A 26,145-nucleotide genomic window follows, 5' to 3' on the forward strand; every position below is an offset into this window, starting at 1 on the left:
TTTTTTAGTTGCACGTGGTAGACACTATTTCACTGTCTACTGCATGCATTTTCCATAAAGCAAAGAGGTACAGGATATTGGTGATGATAATTTTCAATCTATCACTCTGGGACTTCAGGTAGGAAAAGGATGGGATCAGCATTGGGATCACCATTGCCTTTGACACTAGAAAGAGCCTCACTAATGGGAAGGCACAGCCTGCAGTGGCATGGACAACCAGACTGTAACTCCTGCACCAGGTGCAGTACAACAGTCTTTGCCCATATAAACTGCTTGAAGTCAATTAATCAGGATATATAAAAGAGCTCCAGCAAAACCTATTTGCATTTTAAGTAGTTGCCATCCTTCTTTAGCATTTGACCTTCCAGTTTCAAAGTTTCTATGTTTTTTCTGGATGACCATAACCATCCAGCATTCTTACCACAAGACAAACACTAGTTTGCAAATGTCCAGTATCAAGGTGTGTTTCTTCCTGTAGATGGCACCAGCCAGGGGTACTGAAGGCAAAAGGATCAATCTCAGAGATCTGCATAAAATTAAATTATTTAGAAACTCCAAGATGGCAAGATGAACCTTTTCTCTGGATCCACAGGGGCACTTCCCACATGCAACATGTTCTGCTGAGCTGTCTCTGCAGCATGAGTCTTTGAATTGCACTTCCCACCTTCCTCTCTGAATATGTGGTTTCAAGCAAGACTTGTTGCCAGGATGCATTGCTAATACGTAATATATTGGCTGGAAATTAGTATTTCATCTCAGAAAAAAATGTTACAGCAGCTTCTTCAGAGGCAATGCATGCTGAAGAGTTTGAGAATAAATTTTCCAAGACAAACAGAACAAAACTTACAACGAAGAGAAGAAGACAGATCTATTTGAGACAAACAACTAAATTCTGCCCTTTAAGACACACTGCAGATTCAATCCCCTGCAGGAAGGAGATCTGTTCTGCTATTCTGCTGCAGAAGAGTGTTATTTCTTGAAGCTGAGCTTTGGGTATTTGTTATAGGAATAATTTCTAACTGATGAGCAAGACTTGCTTCTCTTTTCCTGGTGATGCTTTGCAAAAGGCATTCCATTTCTGGCATTCCTGGGGATAGATGCATTCATATATAATGCTTCCTCCCCAAATCCAGCATCCCTAAATATCACCAAGAAGTATCCAGCCTTTAAAAACAAGCCCCAGTCTTTTCATGCAGAAGACTGCTGCACTGACTGGTGGACCCAGCACACACCAGGGGCAGGAAGAGCTGGAGATTCCCAGCTGCCTTCTGGCAGCTTTCAAGGGACACAGTGGGACACTCCTTACATCCTGGAGAGATTTCTGAGAGAAAATGACAAAGCAAACAGAGCAAAAGCAAACAGAGTAACTCAGAGGAAATAAGGAAAATGAAGAGAAAGCTGTCAATTCTTCTGTAGTGACTAACAGGGATAAAACTGAATGACAAATTACTATCAACTCTCAGCCAAAGATTTCACACTACTAGCTGATGGAAATAATTTCCTGCTCAGCTTCTCCCTATTTCAGCAACAAGCCAAAGGAGGTGTCCACCTTGAGTGCTTATTTTTGTAGTTAATTAAAAAAAAACCCCAAAAAAACAAAACCAAAGTTTTCCTCTGACAAGGAAAAACAAAATAAAAAACAAGAGAACATTAGAAAATGTAGAGAATAAAACATCCAAGAGCATGATACCACAGACAAACAACAAAACATTTAGCATAACTTTAACTAATTATGCACAACAATGTCATACACTTCATCTTACCAGGAAATATGAAGCCAAAACATTAACCTCAAGTCAAACAGCAAAACAAAAATAAGAAAAGTGATATTGATTCACTGCATCTGTTGAGTAATCATCATTCTTACCATTAGCAATGAGCTGCAAATTTTCTGGATATGTCATTTTTAACCTTGGAAAAATTAAATCAAGACAGAGGGAGACTAAAAGAAATATAGCAGGGTTACATCTGTGAAAAAGAAATGAAAACAAACAAACCAGAATACAGGGTTAAAATGTGTAATTCCACAGTGAGATGGATCTCTGTATCCAGCTTGCAGCATTTAGCTTTCATTAGAACCTAAAGATGGTCACAGTCTCATTTAGCCAAAACAATGGCAAGTCTTTTGACTACTGCATTAGCCCTTATTTCACATTCATTAAAACCTTCAGGTTTTTGTATCTACTTAACAGACAGAGTAAAAGGATTTACATATGCCATTTTCTGCTGCAAGCCTTGGGGCAGAAAAAAATAATGAATGTTTCAGAGCTACTGTATGGTAACCATAGCAGGCAAAATCAATTACTGCTCAGAGGATCTGGAGATAACACACAGGTTTTATCATTTATTTGAAATGCAGTTTGTTGGGTTTTTTTTTCCTTCTGCATTTCCTCCCCCATTCTCTTCACAGATTTCTTTTCTCATACATTAGAATCTGGCCCAAAGAATCCTAGTGACTTATGTTTAGAGATAAGAATTTCTCATGATACTATGCAGTACTCCCACCTATGCACTCCCATTTATCTGAGATTAAAATCAAATCCTTCAGAGATTACTACTTCTGCCTTTCACACCGAGTTTGGCTACACCAAACATCATTATCAGAAACTCCAAACAAACTGGTGTTATCAACAACCCTGTGTAAGCTGGAAAGACACCCTCAAAAGGGAAATACAGGACACACTCAGGGAATTGTCAAAAACATGTGACATTATCTGGGAGCTCTTTTGGGATGAATAATATTTTAAAAAGGAATTAAGTAAGAGCTGGTACTTTAAATGAAGTAAGTGTTCTAGCAAGGGAAGATCTTGAAATCCTGTTCGTGTATGTCTGAACAAAAAGGAAACAATGTCTGTGTAAATGATGCCAAACTCAAAACCAATAAAAGGAAATAAATTTTAACATAATCTGTAATTGGATTGTGGAATTTACTGTCACAGGAAGATGGCAAGGCCAAAACCATAATGGGATTAAGAACTGACTCAGTATGTATATCGATATTGACAGTACCTAGAGCTGAGCTGAACACTGAAATTGTGGAAGTAAGTATTATTCCTCATGCTTCAGGATATCCAGTCTCTAGCCACTAAGGGACAAAGTGAAGCCTAATAAAGCAAGTAGATATCCCCATGAACCTCTCTGCAAAGCCTGGGATAGCCAGCTGAAGGATTGAAAAAGGTTTCATGAAGCTGCTGAAACTGAAACTAAGCAACGAGGTGTTTACCACTGCCTTTCCTCATTCATCAACCTTTGAACAGCAGCTGTGTCACACTGCCAAACCTCCTGTTTGCTCCCTCAAAAACACCACATCACAAAACCTCTCTGCCCTTTCCCCCCTCCATCCCACAGCAGACACTGAAGACAACACATAATCCAGAAAATGATGCAAGAAAAGCATAGCCCACAGATACTTCCACTGCAGTCACATCACCTAGCACATGATATTTCATTCATCCATGAAGTTATTTTAAAACAATCTCTCCAACCTTCTCAAGCCATTTTTACCAAGCAACAATTAAGCATGCTGTTCCAATTAATTTTAAAAATTATCTGTCAGCTGTGGCTCATAGTGCTGCATAACCATTTTGATATTTCTGTGGAGTACCATGCATGTTGCATGCTTACTGAGATACAATAATGGAATGGTATAGAAAATTTTGAACTCATCTCCCTAAGCTTCTTTCAGTCATTTCCATATGCATGGAAAACCAGTGAGACATCTCACAGTAACTGCTGTTTGTTTGAGAGTATAGTATTTTATCTCAAAGTAAACAAATAACTCTTTTGCACCCAAAATAGTGTCCAAGAACAGACTTGAACAAAGTGTTGGGAGCAGGTAATACATGAATTCAGAGCAGAAAAGTGGAGAGAATGAACACGGATGGAGTAAGGAAAAAAAAAAGAGTGGAAGAAAGATGAGAATAAAGGACAGGAAAGAAAATGGGAGACAGTGAGAATATAAGTTGTGCCAAAATTCTAAATGAGCAAAACTAATGCATGTATCCTTAGTTCTACCTCAAAAGGCTGCAACTTTCTTTCAGGAACATACCTTGCAGGAATAAGAATTTCATTTTGACTTAAAAAAAAAAGTTAAAAAACATCCCTGCACACAACCCAAACATTTCTTCTGCAAACTGCCAAATTTTCAGGCTGCTGTTTTGTATGGGAAAGCTCAAGTACATCCACAGTTTGATGCACAGTCACTGATAAACAGCTGACACACTTCTTGGCTAGTGACTGTTTTAAACCAAAACTTGATAATGCCTAGGATTAAGATTTTGGATGTGGAGTCAAACTGACCAATTATGACAGGGGACAGGAGGACATACATAACAATATACCTGTGGCCTCTCCCAGACTGCTAAATTACACAAATGGTTTGGTAATACACCCCAGTGGAATTCATCAGTCAAGTAACACTTTCAAGAGGCTTGAGTAAATGAGGGGAGCTTGAGAGGAGGGGAGGGAGTTGAAAGCTGCAGCAGCTGCTGCTTTTCCTAATGAATTTGATGAACTGCCTCACTGAAAACAGAATGTCCAGGGCTTTATGCTGTTTGTGACCACAGGAGTTCTGTGAGAGTCTGGCCTACTCACATTACAGATTCCCCCTGTGGAAGAGTCATTTGCTCACAGCACCATGAGGGATTAGCTGAGAAAAATGGTCAAGACAATGCTAATGTAATAAAGACTAGCAAAAACTGCCACAAAAACAACACAGCAGAAGAAAGGTGCAATTTCACCTCCCTTATAGGTCAGCTCCAAGCCCTTCTTGTGTCATTTCAGGCAAGCTTGCTGAAGATTAGAATTATTTTTCCTCCTACTGCACTTGGGAAACTTTCTTTAGTTTCCTTTCTCTTCTGCTTCAGAAGAGCTAAAAAGGCATATTGATTTAAATAGGTAAATGTTAATTTTTGATCCCAAACCTATGGCTGAACTCCATTAACCCAGTGCAACACTGGGACTGAAAGCTTCTGCCATGGGTGAGAAGACTCCTCAACACCACCTCTGTATGGCTGTGAGCAGGGCTTCCCAAAGCCAAGAGCTTCCATCTCCAATTTCCACAGAGGCACCAAAAGGTCATACCAAGGTACACTGAGAAAACTGGATTGCTTAAAAAAGAAATCTGTAAAAAACAGCTACCTCCCCTCCAAATTATGATCTTTACTGCTACTATACAAAATGCAGTTCATATATTAGAAATCTCATTTACCTCCTTGGTAATTTTTGACAACTATTTTTTCCCCTTTAAATGAAACATAGGTGAACTGGGCTTACTCCTGTGTACAATTAGTTCCACTGTGAAATTCCAGCACAGCCCTGCAAACCTTTCATTTGCTATAATAAAGAGAGCTATAATAAAGGTACTGGAAAACTCCAAGTTCTCTCCTATAAGGCCTATGCTTTATCTGTAATGGTTTAAAAAATGTTACAAAACAAAACAGGAGTTATGCTTTGCAAAAGCTACATTTGAGCCTCAAATAAATAAATAAAACATCCCCTTAATCCAAATAAGTGCTCTATCACATGATATGAGGAGGGGGCAAATTGCCAGGTTGCATTTCAGCATCATTTCTTCTCACCAATCTGTATAAATGCAGAGATGAAACCATTCTACTAAATTTTTCCTGCACCATGAAAACACCAATTCCAACAGTTCATTTGCACATGCTGAGCACACACTGTCTAGGTCAGTAGTCAATACAAGACCACAGCCAGCACTAAATTAACAGGACAGTGTGACACTAAGAGGTACCACACAGCCAGAAATGACATCCTCCTGGTCAGATGCAACACAGATCCTGAAAGTCATTAGTGTTCCCACAGTACTTCTTGCAATAGTAACATTGATACAAGCAGGATGTTGGGGAAATTCTGGCTCAGATCCTCACACCCAATTTGCTCCTGAATTCCAGCTATGAAAGGATCCTGCACTGCTATGAAGAGAAGCAGAGATGTCTACACCTTCTTAGGAGAAGATGAATTTTGGATATGTGATGTCCAAACTGCCTTTTTATACTGTGTTTTTATACTGTGTTTGCTCCTTCACTGGAATATGAGTTAACATTCAATTAGAAATTGGAACCATTTTCAAACAAGGGCAGAGCTATATGGCAAAAGAAGAAAAACAGGAGAGGGGGAATGAAGTCAAGTATTATGACTCAAAATCTGTATGTTTTAGCATGTTTGAAGTATCTGTGACAAAAATATTTATTAAAAGCTTACAGTTGTCCCGATTTGCAAAGAACATACCTGGATTAAGCAAGCAGGAAATGTGAAATGTGCTAGGACACAGCAAAACTTAAATAGATCAATAAATACAGCTACTAGAAGCAGAGTTCCCAATTTTTCCATCTCATGACCTTTATTAGTACAAAGTTTTGGAATATCTTTCCTACCCTCTTATTTACCCACAATGAAAGAGAAAGGCAGATCATGTATCTTCTCTCCCTGTTCCCAACTCCTTAGGGTTAGGAATCTATAATCAGAACCATGATGAACTGGAAGATCACCATATAATTACTCCAATTAGCATGCAAGCAAGCAAACAAACAAAATTTAAAATAAGTCACTATCAGAGTATTTACTGAATGACTGTAGTTTGGCCAACTAATGAAACACCTGAGTATTCTACATTAAAGGGACCACGGTTTGGGTTTTTTGGGGGGTGTGTATGTTTGTTTTTAACATTAATAAGGCCAGGGTCATTTAAAACTTGCCATTAAAGCAGTAATGAGAACTAGAGAAAATTGCTGCTTAGATGTAAATTACAAATGTGAGGGGGAAAGTGACAAGCAAAAAAAAAAATCCCAATGTTTTGGGCTTTTTTTTTCCTCCTTTCTTTTTCCAATAGTATTATTCATTCATCCACCCAATGCCAAAAAGAAGGGGGTATTTTGGTTTTGTTGGGTTTTATTCCTTTTAATTTAAAACTAAAACAACCCCAAAATCCCATGCTGGCTATGTAACAGAGAAGCCTGCACTCTTAAATCTTACACATCCCAATCTACACACACACCTTGGTACTTCCCAGGGCATCCTTTAATCAGCACAGGCCTGGGGGGCTCTGGGCCAGTCTGTTCATTCAGAGGGGCCCTGGGACACTCAGTGCCAGTGAGGTGGCAGACAGGCCACTGACCCCCTGGCTGCTTTGCCAGGGCTGTGAGCTGCCCAAGGCCTGCACAGCACCCAGGAGAGAGCACAGGCAGGCTGCAGTTTATGTAAAATTGTTACACATTACTTAGAAGGAGACATCAAACACAGCAGAGATGAGCTGAGGTAGTTTCTGTAATTTGTATTGCCAAGGTCCACATCCCTTAGCTCCATTTGCTGCATGTCAAAATATCCATTCATTCCCCACCACTGCTTTCTTCAATTGTGTGCAAACTGCCTCTGGCCACATTTAATTACCAGGATATTTATATTCTTGATTTACATGCCTAAATGTGTACATTAAGGCTCAAATCCAGTGAGACAACCTAGGCAAAGAGGACAGCAGGGTTTGATACTAGCATTCACTAATAAAGGGAGGACAAAATATTACTTCCAAGAATCTTTGAAGAGAGGTATTTTTGGAGCTAAACATTTCTGTAGATTTTGAAGAATTCCCAACTATGACCACAAATAGCAATGCAAAGAAACCAACAGCTAATGACCAACCCTAAAAGAGCCAAGGTTGAAGGTTGTCCTCCTGCCTCCATCACCACGGCTCTGCAATGGTTAAAAGGTCCCCACAGCTGTGCTGGCATCATTGATTAGGGTGAACAAGGAAGCTACAGGAAAATAAAGCCACCTTAATTTCAAGCTCCATTAGAACTGAAGGACTTGGGGGCGGGGGGAGAAATCAATGTTTGGCAAACGAGAAAGGACAAAATCTGCAAAAGGAAAAATGCATTTTCAAGCTAAGCTAATGCAAACAATGGACTGTGAACAGCACTTGAGGTTGGCCCTTTAAGGTTGTGTCAGCATTTCCATTTTTAAACTCTGATTTTAGTTACACTCTAGCAGATTACCACAGGCTTTGGTATTATTCTAGCAGATACCACAAAGTATATCACAAATGGTAACATAAAATACCAATAAGAGCTCAATTGTTAAATAATGCACCCTTTCAGTAGCTGATGTCAGAGGAAGAATGTTTAAATTATGAGTCATACATATAAATACATACACACAAACAGAACATACAGGGCTGGGGAGAGCATCCTGAGACCCAGATTCTATCAACACTACAGTAGAAGTTTAAGCTACCTTTGATACAAAACCTGTTTATAGTACTTTGAAAAGCTTCAAAATATCCCAGATACTTAATTTCAGTCTCTCTCTTGCCACTTGGAGAGATTTCAGCCTAACCCTCTGCCCTCATTTAGATAAAAGCTCTTACTTCTATATCTGGACCTCCAGAGAGCTACTCAGTCAATACTCTCAATATCCACATCCAGAAATCAAAACCAAACCCTAGTATGCAACCTTTAATTTCAGTTCTATCTAGGTCAGAAGGCCAAGGTGAAACCTGAACAAATGAGGTAATTCAACAAAATTTCCCTTCAGTGTAATGGAGCTTCACCTCAAACTTTCTAAACAATAAGCAATGCATGTAAGGAGAGCTTGTGTCTGCTTCTAGCACTCATTTCACAAATCTGCACAGAGCTGGACTGAGCCAGAAAAATGAGAGCAAACCATTTTTTAAATATACCACCATAACTCTGGGCTTCTATTTTTCAAAACAAGCATAGAGAGGATCAAATCTAGTATCAAACCAAGTGGCTTATTCAAAATACAAAGACCACAGTAAAGCATAACATACATTGTAACCAGTCAAATTACCTCAGCAGGAGGCCTTGATGTAGCAATTAACCCAGTACCCCAAAAATCAGTTTGACAGAGCAGCACTTAATGTCTGTGACCTCCACAAATAAACCCAAGAGCACAAGTGCAGGGGCCAGGTCCCACCTCACACCTTCCAATGGCACAGCCTATCCACAGTCTTGGAATAATTCCTCCTCTGGCTGCCATTATGCAACCTGAGAGAGGATCTGCTCTGACAGTGCTCATTAGAAAAGGACATCACAGTGCATCTTTGCAAGAGTAAAGAAATACATTTTCTGAGCAGAATGGCAATGTTATGTTTATATGCACATAACCCAGCTTTGGGGTACAGATTTGCATCATCAAGCCTTACCTTGGATTTTTAAAAGCCAAAAAGAAACAAACAAAAAGACCCAAGCACATAAATACATGCTAAATATGAGATCAAGAAGCACCTGAGTAACACATTCCATTTTGAAAAGATTTTGCCAAAATATGCCATTTTGACAATTTAGAAAAAAACTTTCTTTATAAGCTCCTGACATAATTATTGTAAAATGGATTTACTGCAAGAAATGTTTGTTGTTCAGCATGTAATTTAGTAACACAAGCTTTGCAATGAGAGAGGAAAAATACAAATTCCTATAATTTAATGGCAAGCCTAGAATCTTTTACATAATCTTCCCGGCCTACTGCTCTAGTGGGAGACATTTCCTGGACTCACAACCCTTTTATGTGCAAGCAATCTACATTTTACAACTGATAAATAATTCAGATAATTAATTGAGCTGCAATTTGGTGCACTTTTTAGTCAGCATTATAGAGTTCCATTTAAAGAGATTCTGTACAGAAAGTCCCTCCTGCTGGTTAACCCAAGCTGAAACTTCTATTAAGGTAAATTCCTAGATTCTCTTAGCACTTTCTGAATGTCTCACACCAGCATCCTGGGATTTCATGCCCTAGGATGCTCCCCTCTGATTTTTCTTGCTGTTTTACTCTCTCTATAAGGCATAGGGTATTTCCTGGCATTCTCCTTCTGGAGTGCAGATTGCCATCTCTTGAGAGATTAGATTCTAGCATATCTCTCTGTGCTGGCCTCCCACAGGCTGATAGAACAGATTGCACTGGTGGAAGGAACAGAGACAATAAATAAGTGCTTTAGGTAAGAATGCAGGGAAAGCTCAAGCAAACTGCCAGAGAATCTCTAGATGCAAAGGAGTGATGTGGGAACACATGGCAGAAAGTCTAAAGAGTATTTTCATGCTGTAAGAGCTTTGATAGAATTTAAAATTCAGCAGAGCCCTAAAATTCATTAAAAAAAAAGATTTAATTATATGTGTAGCCTTCACACAACTGCAACAGTCAAAGGCTGTGCATCAGGTCTGTGCTTCTGGCACAAGAGCCCAAATTCACCACCTTGTCCTGTGCAGAGGTTGCACCAATGCAGCCCCACCACCTCTGCAGAGGGAAGAGGGCAGAGCCCTCCAGTCTCAGCTGCTTACCCTAAAAACATTTCAGTCTCTTTGGCAAATGATACTGTCAAGTATTTATGAATTGATACATGCTCAAACTGAAGATTAAGGGACAGATATGAGGAACCACATGAGTAATTGAAGTGTTAAAGAATCTAAAAATAACAAGTTTCAAATGGTATTTCACACTAACTAAACTTGCTGCAAACTACAGAGTTGTGAGTCTGTGTTGAGCATCAGGAAAAGACAGGTCTGAGGAAGGACAGTTGAGCCTAGAACACTGATGATAAAGTATGGAGACCAAGTTAATGAAGAACATGTGATGAAATTTTTGCTGGTTAAAAAGAGCAATGATAATGCCACAAGGCACAAGCTGAAGGCTTGATGCAGAACAGAACAAGGCTTCTCAATTCAGAGAAATAAAGTTTACCAGCATAGCTGTGTAAATACTGAGTACCAGCACAGGAACAGTAAAGTCCTGTAAAGAAATAAACCAGACCCCTCCCTTATATCACTGTGCACACTGCATTCCAGATACAATGGGAGCAGCTTATGGAGGGAGGATTCTACACAGTGCACAGGAATAGCTTCATCTGCCCTAAAACAAACACAACACATCTGAAGAAACTTAAGAAACTATCTAGGAACAAGGAAAAGAAATCCCAACAACCATCAGGAGGTATTAGAAAATAGAAAGAAACTTTTGTAGCACATCTTTATCTAAAGCATCAAATAATTTAAAGACTTTCTTGATTAACAGAGGTAATTAGAGGACTATCAGCAGTGTCTTACACAAAAGTCCTCTTGCATAACTAACAGAGCTTAATAAAAACTATTCTAAAAGTGTTGGTGACTGCATACCAGAACCTACAGCTAGGTATGGACACTTGTCCATATTCTAAGCAAGTAATTTAAAGGTACAGACCACAGTTGTCACCAGACAGACAGCTTGAGATGTAACTGCAAATATCCTCAGAGCAGAGCATGATGTTTTGCAAGACATAAAATCCTTGCACGCATTAAATGCAAAAACAAGAAGGAACAAAACATTTAAAACTGACACTTTTGGCTCATACGCCTCCAAAATGATCTGAAGTGGAGCCCCTTGCCATGCTTCCCTTTGCAAATCACTTTCAGATAATTGACTAAGAATGTTTTCTGCACATGGGCTGCAAAAAAAAAGAGTAAGATTCAAAGCACACAAGCATTAAGCCTCAGAGAAGAGCTGTGGTCAGTGATTAAGTCACTAGTGTTAATCATGATTCAACACAGCAAACAGGGAACTTTGATTTAAATGATTTATTTTAATCCTGTTTTTCATTTGTACTTTTTAGCTGTTTTCCTGAAGAAAGGGTTGAATCTCATTGGCTGATTTGGCCATTTAAGCACACTGATTGCAACTAACCACTGGTTTTATCTTAAATTTGGAGCTTTTCCTGAACAGGAAGATACATTCAAATATCGATGAGGGTGATTAAAGAAAGTTACTGGAGATAAGAAAACATGCCAAGATTACTACAGAATATACCAGTATCTCCATTTCAAATAAGGCCTTGAGATCTGATGTAAATAAGAAGAAAATCTTCCCATTTTAGTTAGGTAACCAGCAATAATATAAAATATTGTTATTATGCAATCGTATCTGCTTTCTCATGCCACAATCTCAGCTCCAAAGAGTCAAGAGCTCCACTGCTTCTGGGCTTGAGAATCCATGATAAGACTTCTTACAACAGAAAGGAAAAACAGTAGAAATCAAAGAACAGCAGTAGTAAACCAGGGAAAAAGAAAAAAAAAAAGAAGGAAAAAGAGGCAAGAATTGTTAAAAAGACAGACAGAATGAGGCCAAGAAAGACATGCAGCAATTTTAACATCACCAATTAGAAAGACAACAGCATCAGAAATTGGGATAAAGGGATAAAATGAGAAAAGACAGAAAGTGAACAATGTCAGTGGTTTAGAGCTCTCATTTTATGATCAGGCAATAGATAAAGTCTCCAGAGTACTAATCTTTAGTGAAAGAGAGGTCTTTGAAAACTGGTGTGAAATAAGTCTGCCTGAAAACAAGAGACCACAGAGCTCCTAACACTAGCATGAGAATCAGCTAGGGGTCCTGCACCCAAAATGGGTAGTACCAAATGCAAAAATAAAAGGTATGTTAGAAAAAAATGGGGTAACTTCACATGCCTCCCTTCCCATCCTGAAGTAGTACTCCTGCAAAAAAAGAAGTGCTTAACTCTTCTGACCCTCCTAAGTGAGCCATCTGCCAGAAAGGAGAGAAAATAAGTGCTTCAAAATGATTAACCAGTAATTTAGACTATTACCTTCAACAACCCACAACATCAAATCCATTACCAGCTCTTAACTGAGTAATGAATGTTGCAGGTTTCATCATGAAGATATTCTACAAGGGCAGGGAACTATCAGAAAGCAAAACTAGATGGGTCACAATAATTTCTAAGATACCCAGGAAAAATTTCCAGGAAACTTTACAAGATAAAATAATTTGGTAAAGCATTTGAACCACAGCAAATTCAGTCTATCACCAAAACAAGGTTATGATATCTGTGATAGAATGAAACAAGCTATACTCACCTCTTTTGACAGTTGACTTAAATGCCCCCTATTCCAACACCTCAAAATTACCTCAAAAGTAGTTCGACATGTGTTTTTCCAACTAGACATAAAGGTTTCAAAACTATGAGAGAGGTATCTCTGTGCAATTTAGGCTTGCAAAACCAACAAAGACAGATCCACAAAGGGAGTATAAGTATGTACCTAGCTCCTCTTGATTTCAGCAAGAATTTGGAACTTAAAGTACTTCTCTTATCTTGGTACTTTATGCTGCTTCTCATGGCTAACTCAAACATCTTCCAGCATTGAAAGCAGCATCTCCCCTCTGTGCTCCCTCTAGCCAGTCAATTAAACAGAGAGCCAAACTATCTCCACAGAAGCCTTAGAACAGTTCTGAAGCACAACACAGGAAGGGCAGTGGCAAGGGCAGTGTAATTCACATCAGAAATGTCCCTACCTGGATGTCAGTGTCCTTCACAGGTTCAAGAGGCTCAAATGTAGTGGCTGCACTTAGACTCTCAAGTCTCTGAGAAATGTGGGATATATCAAGTCCTTTAGACCCAAGAAGAACCGATCTAGAAGGAAGAAATTGTACAGATATGAAATTAGTATTGAACAGACAGAACTCTAAATCCAGATTCATTGCCAATATTTAGGTCAGCAGCTAGTTATGTACAGAGAGTGCTCCTAGACCTATTACAAAAACTGCATAGAACCAAACTTTGAGCAGCCCTATGTGTCTATGCAAACACCTCAGCCCTGCTGAACTCTTTCTGCTGTTCCACTGCAGTGCTGCACAGCTGCCAAGTCCTTCCAAACAGAAAAAAATGTACACCATGTTGGTAAACATCTTCAGCAGCAGCCAGAACAAGATACTGCACCTTTTATCTTCAGTGTCCAAAACGAAGAACAGTAGCCCCTCAGATAAATCCCTCAACTATCCTATTGTTTTTTGGAAGTAAGAGAAAGGTGGGAAGAAAAAAAACCCGAAACACCCTTTGCAGTGATTGTACAGAACAGCTTTGCAGCACTCCCCAGACGTTGGGAAGCCAAGGCACAAACAGCTGGCAGAGCAGGTGCAGTCTGCAGGTGAGTGCCCCGTACTCACGCCTTGACGTCGGCGGTCTCCTGCGAGGTGCGCGTCAGCGTGCGGGAGCGCAGCCGCTCCCCCGCCTGCTGGATCTCCTGCAGGTTGCGCTCCACGTGCGGCAGCTCCGAGATCCCTTCGGTCTCCGCTGCCAGCTGCTCTGCCTGCTGCAGCAGCTCCCCAAAGCCCTCCGTGTCCATCCCTGCGGCAGCTCTCGCTCAACGCTCGCAGCAACCTGCAGGGAAAAAGGCAAAATTCATGCTCAGACATAAACTGTTTCTCTGCTTGTGGGGTCACAGACCAGCAAGAGAGGTCTTCCAGAACAGGATACACACTGCCTGTCCTCCCCAAGGAAATCCTTTCAAGTGGTCTCAGAGAGCTTTCCATTGCAGCACTACAGTCCATGGGCCTGTCAGAAGCACGATGCAGATGCCACAGCACAGTTCATATTTTGCCTTAAAACAAAGGAGGGTGAAAGCAGAGAAGTCCCTGTGAAGAATTTGGTGTTACTTTAGCTATAACTACTTGCATATACACAAAGATTGCTTGCAGCAACCAGGTCCCATCCCATTCCATGGTTCTGTATTTTTATATATTATGAAGGAAGATGCATACATGTGCAAGCAGAGGAATATATGAGGGTTGAAAACACACATAAACATGAAGTTAAATTAATAGCAAAACAGTTGAGATCTAGATGTACACGGACAGCTATAACTAGCTATCTGTTAAAATATGTTTCTCCATATCATTAACCCCCAGCCAAAAGAAGTAAGTGCATGTTCCTTCCAGTTTAGAAGACCTGTGTCTAAATGCAATGCCTGCAGGAAGTTGTACCAGTGTAAGAATTCCTTGCATTGACTCAATGACAGAATTATTAAAGAAATTAAAACACAAGGTAAGGGCTATAACAGAAGAGACATTAAATGCATCAAGCAGTTCTAAATTCAGAATGGAGCCAAAAGCACACGTGCTTGGGATCACTATGGAAAAAGACATGTAGGTGGAATGATGTCCACATTAATAAAATATGAAACCCAAAACCTCAATTTCACACACCAAATCATGGTTTGCAGCTAAACCAGCTACAAGTAACAAGCATCAGACACCTCTGTAAAGCCACAGAAGATCACAGAAATCTGTGGTGCTGAATGGTGCTGCAGAGATGGAAATCTTCAGTACAGCCTCTCTCTCCTAGCTTTTGCACCCAAACCCAGAGGGCCCGGATGAAATAAGAGAAACCAGATCTCAAGCATTAACTCCAACTGTTCATCAAAGTACAACTGGAGACTATCTGGTTCAAGGAAGCCCCCTAAGAGGAAAACAGAGATTTTTACAAATCAACAATAGCCTGCAATTTCTTTGTACTCCTCAACCATAGCAAAGAAATCTTGGACAAAAAGGAATTTGAACATTCCTCACGTTCTCAGTCTCACCACTGCTCCCAAGTACAACTACCAGCAGCACTAGCAGTGCTTTCCTCTGTCTGGACAAATGATTTAAAAGCACTGCATGATGATTCATTCAGACATATGCAGTCTGAGAGAGAAACAGATCCCTCCTGCCTGGGTGCCAGGACAAACCCTAACAGCAGCATCCAGGAATGGAGAATTTTACTAACACTCCCCACACACTTCTGGAAAGCTGGGGGAGGGAATGATTGTATTTGCAATGACTTGTTAATAAGGTGAGATGGCAGAGACCGGATCTGTTTGAACAGATTAGCCTGCCACCGAGATGGAGAGGAGCAGGGAGGAGGAGGGTGGAAATAAGCAGTTTCATGCCCTGCAATGCAGTACAGAACATCTTCCCAGTGTTTACTTGCAATAACTCAGATGCATCCCTGCCAGGAACAGCCTCTGTTGGCAGATGCTGACCAGAACAGCCACACTCCTGTACATTCAGAGACTGATCAGATCCTCCAGGAGCACTGAGTGTGAGAACAACACAGACATCAGCTTCATTTGATCCAATCTGGTCCACCTCCTCTTTTCATTACCAAGATAAAAAGCTGAGAGTGTAAGAAGCAACAACTTCTCAGACTGCTGAAACCAAAAGCGTGAAAAATCAGTGCTAGAGAGCTGCTCCCAAAGCTGCACTTTTTACCTGCAGACACCACATTAATACCATGTAAGGTTTCTCAAATAAGTTTGCCTGCGTAGGACAATTGCAACAGCTCTGTGAGACTGAACCCAATTCAGCAAATATGGAATAAACTGGTTCTTTTGGAGCAAGTTAAAGTACCTGTGATTATAACCAAGCACTGGAAGCAACATCTCAAAACTCAGAGAGCCAACACCAAACATCTTTTTCTAAGGGATGGAATTCAAACATTTAGAGTGAATATTTGTATATTCAGTACAATAATGTAACAGCACAAACAACTTTGTCTCCACCCTGGCAGAATTTACTGCAATCAGGAGACTGCAGTCTGACTCTTCATGCTGCTGTGCAAGATGGAAAATGCTTCCACAGTAACGAGCACAGCCATGGCAGATTTTCATATCTGGCTGGGGAAGGAGCAACAACCAACACCAAAGAGAAAGAAAATACTTCAGAAATTAAATTGACTTTGGTGAAACCAGACTGACCTTGGGCTAAAAGCCAGGATTGAAAAAGCTCTTCTGTAAAACAACTGTGATGACTTATCAATAGAAGCTGCTGCATTAGATGACAATTTTATTAAACCCCAGTTTAATTTCCCCAACACTTAAAACCACACATAAGCACTATATATTGTACAAGTTGACTAAGTTTAAGCCACAAAAAAAACAGAAAAGATGACAGGTTTCGTAATTCTATTCAGACTAATTATAATTGATGATTTCTTACCTAAAAAAACACTAAAAACTCCTCAAGAGCACAACAATGCTATCTTAGGAAGGAAGCTGTAGCTATTCTACTCCAAATACAGCCACAATTAACATTTTACTGTACTAGATTCAGAAATACACAAAGCTGAAATACTCCAGTGCATGTGCAAGTGTCTGCTGTACTTCACACATTGACAAGGTTTGTGTCAACTAACCAATTAACTTTGAGAAACAGTAAAAAAGTTAGGTTTTTCCAGTGCTGTGGGAAAAAGAAAGGAAGATGTCACAGGGGAGAAGGAAAGCCTCACCCAGTACATTCAGAGCAGCTGATGAACATAGAGTTGCACAAGTTGCAGAAAGATTCTTCAAAATGGGAAGCAAAAAGGAAGAAATCAGTTAGTTTCCCAAAGAGGCTCCCACCTCAAAATGCTCAAGATACACAGTCTCATGAGTCAGGAGCAGCTTCTTGGAAAGAAAACACAAGAGCACAAGTAGTAAGAGGAAGCCAGCAATGCTGTACTTCCTAAACCTGATATCTGAGGTAAAAGTGCTTTTTCAACAGGCTCCAAGCCTGGTCTGCTACAGGGAGTGAAGCAGCTTCTGTCTACTAATAATGAATTAATGTCTACTACATGAATAAGTAAAAGGTCCATTTTGCAGGCCTGGGGAATTCTGTCTGAGCAGCAGCAATAATACCCAGCTCTGGCATGGCACATGGCATAAGCACACATCCAGGCATTTCAGAGAAGTCAGCAACATAATCACAGTGTTACAGACAGGGGAAGTGATTAAGAAACACAGAGATGATCATCAAAGAGCAGGTGGACAATTGTACAACCCAAATATCTGCTGCACACTCTCAGCACACCATCCTCCTGTCTGCAAAACACAATAATGTTTACCAAACCTAACAGAGGAAAAGTTTCCATACCCTAACTACAGTAAATCCAGATAAAATCACAATAGGCCACCTTAAAAGCAAATACCTAAAAGCTCCAAGCTATATTTGGTATCTCATCTGGTACAACAGCCTGTTACCCATGCAATAAAAGGCAGATGCAGGAAAATCCTGAACAGACCACACAACAACCTTCCAAACCTATTGATTTTTTTCTACCACTATCAATTAATGCTCCTCTGCCTCCCATAAAAATACTTTCAGTCATGCACATTTTCTTCTTCATCTCATCTGTAGGTAGGTCCAATGTTCTTATGACCCTTACAGTAAGTAAGCCCTTACAGTAAGGATGTTGAACAAAAATGGGTTTTTTCAGAGTTTTAAAGGCAGTGACATCGAGTTACTTGCACTATGAGAAAAGGCAAGAAAGGGCACACAATGCTTCTCTACACTGTTAATTATTTAAAGTGGACCTGAATAGTGATTTCTACCAAAATACACTATCACACATTTCCTTCTAGTCAACACTTTCTTTTATCTGCCATTAGTTCCTCATAATGGTCTCAAGTCTCCACTGTTCTGAATAACTGTCTCAGCTGGCAGTTTTGCCATCTTACCACTTCCCCTCTTTTTCAAGCACTTAGTCTTTATTTTAAGCACCCAACTCAGCAGGGCAATAACTGACCCTTACTAGACAGAGCATTTGGTTCAGTATTTGAAGTTATTTACATGAAAACCCATATCTTTCCCTCTCACTGAATTTCCTGTCACCTCAGAAACCTTATGGATTTAGAATCACATATAACCTTCCTAGCAATTTTAAGCTTTTTCTATCTTAAGTTTTCTCAAGGAGTAGGAAAACTTTTTAAGACACAACATAAGTGAAACAGCACTAAAGCACACAGAAACTGATGTTCCTTTCTCACTATCACCTTAGCACTCCATGCCATAACTACTGTCCCAAAAACATGACCAAATTGTAGAAGAGAAGCAGTACCTGGACTTTAATTCAAGCCCTTCCACTCACTGTTCATATAATCTTCCAGTATCTGAACGGGTCCTACAGCAAAGTCAGAGAGGGATTCTTTGTTGGGAACTGCAGTGAAAGGACAAGGAGTAATAGATAAGCATTGAAAGAGGGGAAATTTAAGAAGAAATTCTTTACTGTGAGGGGGATGAGGCACTGGCAGACGTTGCCCTGGGAAGTTGCGACTCTCCCATCCCTGCCAGTATTCACGGCCAGGCTGGATAATGCCTTGAGCAACCTGTCCTAGCAGAGGTGTCCCTGCCCAAGGTAAGGGAGGTGGAACTAGACAAGTTCTGACGTCCCTTCCAACCCCTTCACATTCTACGAATTTCTAGGAACCAACCAGCAAATCCACAGTGGGGAAGAACGACCCCCACGCACAGAACTCGAAACAGACACCAAACCACACAGGCACACAAACCCGTTCTCCTGAAACCTTCCCAGACAACCAACTTCTGCTTCCTGAGGCGCCAGCACCGCACTTTGGTTAAACTAAACTCCCCTTCTACAGCCGAGCTCAGCACTGCCGACCAGCACAGACCCGCTGGGAAGAACAGACCGCTCCCCGCGCAGCCACAGCCGGCCCCGCTGCACCGGCGCGGGTTATTGACAGCAGCAGCTTCCGGAGAGCCCCGGGAGCGCCCACGAGGAGGCCGGGAGCGCTCCCAGCCAGCCTCCCGCCGCAGCGGCCTGCATGGGCCACAGAGGGAGCCATGGGAGAGGAGCGGCTGCCAGGGGCTCCGGACACGGGGGGAAGGAGGCAGCGAGCACCAGAGAACGGGAAGAAGCGGGGGAAAGAGGCGGAGGGACCGTCAGCCCCGGCCAGCGCCACCTCACCTGCGCTCCGCGCCGCCCGCCGCGCCCGCCGTGCCCGCGCCGCGCGCCCCCATTGGCTGCGCTCTCGTCTTTCCCCGCGCTCCCATTGGCCGAGCCGCCGCACGTCCGGCGCCGCGTTTTCCTATTGGCCCAGTCACCGCTCTCTGCCGCGCGCCGGTTCCCGCCCCCTCGCGAGAACAACTTTATTGAGGCGCCCGTAGGGAGGCGCGGACCGAATGTGGGCGTGTCTGCCTTCGGAGGTCACGGGTTCGAGGCTGCCTCTCGCCTCCCTGCGATGCGCGCGCCGCGCCGAAATAAGAGAAACACAGACAGAAATAACGTGCATGGGGTTGTTTCTCTCTATTCCCCCTCTTCCTTCTTAATCAGCGCTGACTCTTGCTGGCAAACCCCGTCTGTGACCTGATTCCCAGGGAGGTAAAATGGGAATAACGAATTCATCCCTATTTTGCCTCCTATGGCCAAATACACCAGCAAACAAACTTACAGCCAGCAGGTACTCTCACCATCACCTGTACAAAGGTGTTCTGAGGGTGTATAAGGGTCCGCTGTGCTTGGTCCACTCTTGGGCACACGCACGATAGCCCAAAAACAGATAATGCAAATGATACGGGATTTGTCGAGCGAAATCTGGAAACCGGGAATTTCATGGACCCACAAGGCAGCAGCCTGCTTGTGTAAGAGATGATGTCTGGATCTTGCTACTATTCCAAAACATCACCCATCAAACCTTCAAAGCTGAACAGATTTCCCCGTTAATACAGTCTCTCTTTCCGAATTTTACCATGTAAAAAGCAGTTCCCAGGGCAGAGGCAGCACTGGCACCGGCTGTAGCAGCTCCGCCTAATTGCCAAGTGCGTGCAGGGTTCAGGGTACATTCCTGCCTGTCGCTTCAGTTTGAGGGGAGCACTTGTCCCCGGCAGGATGCCCTGGTGGAATGGTGCCCTAGTAGGAAAGATGCCTTGGTGGGACAGTTGTCCTGGTGTGACGGATGTCCTGATGGGATGGGTGGCCTGGTAGGATAGCCATGCCACCCCAGCCCTTCCGGGCTCCCGGGGCACCTCTGCAGAGCGAGGAGAGTCCCGGTCCGCCCGGAGCCGCCGCCGGTGCCCTCCGGGGCGGGATGGGGGCACAGCCGTCCTGAGGGGCCGGGAGCGGGAAGGAGCAGCCACAGGAGGGAGCGAGGGAAGCGGGGACAGGCAGGGAGCCGGGCCGGGCGCTGCGGGCAGGCAGGTGGCAGCAGATCCCTGCGGAAGGGCTCGGCGGAGCCGCCCGGCACAGCCGCTCCTGGGGCGGGACCCTGCCGCTGTAGGGGCGGGCGCCACACACGCAAGGCACGCTGTACTTCACTTGTTTATTCACACGATACTGTGCTTGTTTATTACAACAACCGGCTGTCTTTTACACACTTTACGAAGCTTACACTTTGTTCATTGGCCACAATAGATCAACATAACAATTTCATTGGCGTAAAACCCATCTAAGCCTCTGCTTTCCCCAAGACTTTTCTAAAAATACTTTTCACAGTTGCAGGTTTCTTCTTGCTTATCTTCTCCGTCTCCAGGCCAACAGCCTTGGTCAGAGAATATTTCTCAAAACAAACCTCATGCATAACCCTCTCTAACCCACAGACCAGCCGTGGGTGTCCCCTCTGTGGGTGCCCGTCCCTCTACCCTGTTCCCTTGCCCAGGATGCGCAGGGTGCTGTCCCCTCTACATCAGATGCCTGTACCCTCCATACTGGGTGACCATCATGGGACCGTAGGGTGCTTCTCGCCTCTGTGCCAGGGCTTTTAGACTGGATATTACTCAAAATACTTCACTGAAAGTGTTGTCAAGCACTGGAACAGGCTGCCCAGGAACCACCCCTGGAGCGATTTAAAAAATGCATAGATGTGTTACTTGGTTTAGGGGTGGGCTTGGCAGTGCTGGGGTAGCAGCTGAACTTGATGACCTTAGAGGGATTTTCCAATCTTTCCAACAGTTCTATGACTCTATTTTCTCCTCCACTGGGTACGTTTTCCCTTTGCCCTGGGCGCACGTCTCCTGAGGGCAGGGTGTTGCTTCCCCTGTGCACACGTGCCTGTCACCTCTGCACAAGGTGTGTTTACTCTCTGCACTGGGTGCATGTCTCTGCACACAGCGCTTGTCCCCTCGGCAGAGGACGATGTCCCCTCGGCACAGAGTTCGTGTAGCTGTGCGCAGGGCGCTCGTCCCCTCTGCACACCGCGCATCGCTGCTCTGCACAGGGCGCACATCCTTTCTGCACAGGACACGTGTCCCTCCTGCACATGCTGTGTGTCAGCGCCACGGAGGGGCACGGACATCCCTCATCGCCCTGGATTCACACACAGCCAGAAAAAGCGGAAGTGAATGCAGCTCCACGAGCTGCTTGTCCGGGAGTGCACCCAGACCCTCCCTGCCCTGGCTCCCCTGGGTGCCCGGAGGGAATCACGGTCACCTCAAACCACGGCGCCGAACTGAGCTGGGCTTTTCTTCGGGGGCTGGATAAAGCACATCAGCCTCTTCTTAGATCTAGCAAAGGCTCCCCCCACCCTCCCACTATACAGAGCGGTCCACAGGCTGACAGCACTTCCTGCTTCATCAGAAAGTACTTTTTTTTTAAGTAGAAAACACTCCTGAGGGGACAAGAAAGCCACCTCACTGAGAGCAGCTACAGGCAAGGGCAGGCACTGGGTACACAGCTGCCCAGCTCCTCACATGGGTGCCTGTACCCCATCTGCTGGTCCTGTGGCTTTCCTCGCCTCAAATCCCTCCTGGGGAGGCTGGAAAGGGCACCGAGGCTGAGGGACTCTGCCAGACAGGCGTGCAGGCAGAACCAGGAGCAGGCAGGGCAGCTGGCACCGGCAGGGTGCAGAAGTGTGTGCCCAGTCCCACGCTGGCACGCTGCTGGAACGGGGAGCGGTTGATGCCTGGGGCGCTTCCTGCCAGGGGAAACCCCATCCGCGCCGGCTTTGTTTTGGGGCAGGATGCGGGCGCCTGCAGTGGCCGGGGTCGCAGCCCTGTTTCATGTGGCTCCAGCAGCAGAGCCATGCCAGTCTTCTTTTCCAGCAAAGCATCTTCCCATGGGATTGTTTTTGAAATGCATTTAGGGCAGGGCAGGCAGACCCTTAAAACCCATTTCCAGCACTACACCTCTGTTGCAACAAGCAATGCTGGGAGGCTGCTTAGGAAAATACACACTGATGCAATAAGGCAACACATTTAAAAGGCAAATGGGTGCTGAGCTAGGTGCTGCTTTTCTCACTGGCAAAGCTGGGTGCTGAGCAGTCTGGGCACCCCATGCAGTGCCATGTGCTGAAGCTGGGCAGACTTCAGGGAAAGGGTCACCCTGGACCATCCTGGATGCCTGAAACATCCCCAGGAACTGGTATTACCATGCTCCCACTATGCAGACCTTATGCCACTCAGGCTAGCAGAAAGGACTTTGTGTGTACCTAAGGCACCAATTTTGCTGGTTTTTAAATTTATCTTGTCCCTGGTGCCTTGTCACCACAGACTGCAGGACATTTTCATGCCAGGCAGAGCTGTCCCGTTGCCCAAAGAGGCACAAAATGGGTGAGGGCAGCACTGCTGGGAACTTACATCTGTGGTGGGGCACACCCAGGAGACATGTATGAGCAAGCAAGTGCCTAAAAAGTGACTCACTTGGCAGAGACTTTCGGTAGCAAAATACGTTCTATGCATCTTCCCACTGCCCTCCCTCCTCCATCCCAGCAGCCATCCCAAATCCAGGCAGCCAAGCACTGAATTCATGGCTATAGTTACCTGCCCTCCTGCATCTGGAGGTCATTCCAGCTCTAAGCAAGGTGGTTCCCAAAAATGAGCTAGAAAATAGTGGAAGTTTTGCCCACAGCAGGAGCCAGGCACTGTAGCTGCAGGTATTTGGCATGGAGAGGCTACAGGGCAAGGGTCCCTTTGGGGACAGATCTGCTCTGCTATGGATTGGGGTTTGCAAAGCATGAGCTCTTCAGGAAGGGAGGTTTGTCCCCACTAGAATTTGTCCAAGTGCTCTCCAGCAGCAGCTCAGTGTGGGCATGTTGTCAGCACACATCACCCTCTCACCCACCACACTTGCTCCCCACAAGCTCATTCACTGAAAGGAAGCCCCAAATGTGATGTAGAGGCACCTGCCATGAAGCCAAAGAAAGGTTACAGGGGACTACAGACCCTCTTTCCACTGCTTTCCCACACCTCTCGGTGTGTCTTCTGTCCTCCCTAGGAGACCAGCACCTCAAAGATGCCCAGAGCAATCCCACAAGTAGGATGAGATCCATCTTGTGCCTTGTGAAGCTCCTTTTCTCCCTGAAGGAGGTGCAGAGCCCACTTAGGGAAGGACATGGGGGTGTTTGTGAGCAGCCCTCTCCCATCCTGCAGCAACAATTCCTACAAAGGTGTCCCAAGTGGCGAAAATGCTCAGCCTCCAACCCAGCCTCAAAGGAGCACTCATACCTTCAGACAAACTCTTTTATTTCCATCCAGTTTCACCACTGGTACAGAAAATACAAAATATGGAAAACAAAAAAATAATAGGCTTTTCTGTGCCCCCCACCCCCCATCCCCAAAGCGTGCCGACTATTTACAGGCAGAGGCGAGCGGCTCAGTGGCAGCAGCTGCACTTGCTGCTGGTCGGCTCCTTGCACACGCAGCCCTTGGCACAGTTGTTGCAGCTTGCAGGGCAGCAGGAGCAGCAGCCTGCGGGGGGACACAAGAGTTAGGAGGTAAGTGGAAGGGATTGGGGTTTTATGAAGCAAGGGGACCCGATGGAGAGTGGGAAACCTCTGCATGAGCAGGGCTGATGATCCCAATGGGTTGGAGCTCTCCATGAGGGTCCTACAGGGCAGGAGCAGCCTCCCAGAGCACTCAGAGGGTGTGCGTGTATGTCTCAATGGGCATGGGGAAGAGGGAAGGATCCTATGAGGGTCCTACAGGGCAAGAGAGGGAGTGGTGGGGTCTCCATACGGGGTCCGACACGGCAAGAGGGGTTGTCTACAGAGCAAGAGCTGGGAGGTCCCCATTGAGTCCGACACAGAAGAGTTCCCTTGCGGGACAGGAAAGTGTCCATGGAGTCCCACAGATCAAGCAGGGGCTCCCCTTAGGAGCAGCGGAGTGCCCAGGGAGTCCCACAGTACAAGAAGTTTCCCAGTGGAGCAAAGAGGTGCCCATGGATGTCCCACAGGGCAGTGGCAGCTCCCTCCGAACACAAGGCCGGGTCCCCCCTCCCTGAGCCCCCCATTCACTCACTCTTGCGGCAGCTCTGGCAGCGGCAGTTCTTGCACTTGCAGGACCCGGCGCAGGAGCAGGAGTCACCTGGGGAGCGAGGGAAGGACAGCGGGATCAGCCGGGAGCCAGGCAGCCGGGAGCCAGCCGGGAGCTAGCCGGGACAGGACGGGGCACTTACCGGCGGCACACGTGCAGTCCTGGGGGTCCATGGCTCGGCTCGGCTCGGCTTAGCTCAGTCTAGCTTGGCTCGACTCGGCTGGCTCCAGCGGGATGGCAGCGGTGCAGAGTTGCGCCGGCCGCCCGCTATTTATGGGGCAGGACGCGGGGCGGTGCTGGCGCTGCGCACGGTGCAGCGGGGCGGCCGAGACCGGGCCGTGCTCAGCGCGGGCCGTGCTCACCGGGGGCGGTGCTCACTTGGGGCCGTGCTAACTTCGAGCCGTGCTCACCGGGGGCGGTGCCGGGCCGTGCTCACTTGGGGCTGTGCTAACTTCGAGCCGTGCTCACCGGGGGCGGTGCTCACTTAGGGCCGTGCTCACCCCCGGGCCGTGCTCACCGGGGGCGGTGCTCACCCTCGGGCCATACTCCCCCCCGGGCCGTGCTCACCCTCGGGCCGTGCTCAGCGGGGCGGTGCTCACTCCAGGGCCGTGCTCACCCCGGGTCTGTACTGTGCTCACCCTGGGGCCGTGCTCACTCCGGGGCCGTGCCGTGCCGTGCTCACCCGGGTCACGGACTTGCCCGCGCAGCCCCGCTCCCAGCCCGCTCCGCCACCCCGGGGTGTCCCAGCTGCATCCCCATCCCCGCGGGTGCTGCGCTCCCGGGGACCGAGCCGCTGGAATACGCGGGGTGTGCGGGTACCAGCGCTGCCATGGCACTGCCACCGGGTCCCGCACACTTGGGACAGCCCCGTGGCGCTGCCCCATGTGTCCAGCGCTGTGCAGCGCTGTGCAGCGGTGCCCCCCACCTCAGAGTGGCTGTGGGGTGCGCGGGGCTGTCCCTGAAGATGAGACTGATTGTTCAAGGCGCCCCACTGGAGAGTGAGATAGCCCTGGGCAGCCCCCGTGGGAGTGCTCAGATGGCCTCCCAGGAGGGGTGAATCATAGAACACCCTGAACGCAAGGATCAGCGAGTTCAGCTCCTAAACCTGCACAGGACAACTCCATAAAGTACACTGTGTACCTGAGTGTGTTGTCCAAAAAGCTTCCTAAGCTCTGTCAGGTTTGGTGCAGTGACTACCCTGGGGAATCTGTTCCAGAGCCTGACTACCTTCTGAGTAGAAAACATTTTCCATTCTAAACCTCTCTTGACAGAGTTTTGTGCAGTACCCTCAGGTGAGCATGGGGATGCAGTGCAGTAGCTTGGCATTGCCAGTTGGGAGCTGCTGCGAATCACCTTCTC

At 45.3% G+C, this 26,145-nt stretch overlaps 2 protein-coding genes across 4 annotated transcripts in view; both read right to left on the bottom strand.

Moving 5' to 3' along the window:
- The window catches only part of NUP93 (nucleoporin 93), a 78,003-nt gene extending 58,399 nt beyond the window's left edge, over window positions 1-19,604 (bottom strand). Inside the window, exons 1-3 of one of the 3 annotated variants that reach the window (XM_079315776.1) lie at window positions 19,511-19,577; window positions 13,957-14,170; window positions 13,306-13,423 (exon numbers count right to left, since the gene is read on the bottom strand). In XM_079315776.1, the coding sequence (XP_079171902.1) occupies window positions 13,306-13,423; window positions 13,957-14,135 (297 nt within the window). In that variant the 5' untranslated portion in view covers window positions 14,136-14,170; window positions 19,511-19,577. Of the gene's footprint in view, window positions 1-13,305; window positions 13,424-13,956; window positions 14,171-14,270; window positions 14,340-19,505 lie in introns of those variants that run through there. The other 2 variants (XM_079315778.1, XM_079315777.1) reach the window with 2 other exon arrangements.
- A 4,376-nt stretch (window positions 19,605-23,980) lies between these two features.
- LOC306807015 (metallothionein-2) lies at window positions 23,981-25,086 on the bottom strand. Its single transcript, XM_079316221.1, has 3 exons — window positions 24,929-25,086; window positions 24,772-24,837; window positions 23,981-24,222 (listed from the first exon to the last, which is right to left on the bottom strand). Exons 1-3 carry the CDS (start codon window positions 24,957-24,959, stop codon window positions 24,128-24,130), a joined length of 192 nt encoding a protein of 63 aa, XP_079172347.1. The 5' UTR covers window positions 24,960-25,086; the 3' UTR covers window positions 23,981-24,127.
- Between the last annotated feature and the right edge of the window lie 1,059 nt (window positions 25,087-26,145).

The sequence above is a fragment of the Erithacus rubecula genome (genome assembly GCF_903797595.1).
Source record: "Erithacus rubecula genome assembly, chromosome: 12".
NCBI classification, from domain to species: domain Eukaryota; kingdom Metazoa; phylum Chordata; class Aves; order Passeriformes; family Muscicapidae; genus Erithacus; species Erithacus rubecula.

Coding starts and splice junctions, on each gene's coding strand:
- LOC306807015 (XM_079316221.1), bottom strand. CDS start 24,959: ATGGACCCCCAGGACTGCACGTGTGCCGCCG. Junction 24,838..24,928: donor GGACTGCACGTGTGCCGCCG/GTAAGTGCCCCG, acceptor CTCGCTCCCCAG/GTGACTCCTGCTCCTGCGCC. Junction 24,223..24,771: donor CTGCCAGAGCTGCCGCAAGA/GTGAGTGAATGG, acceptor GTCCCCCCGCAG/GCTGCTGCTCCTGCTGCCCT.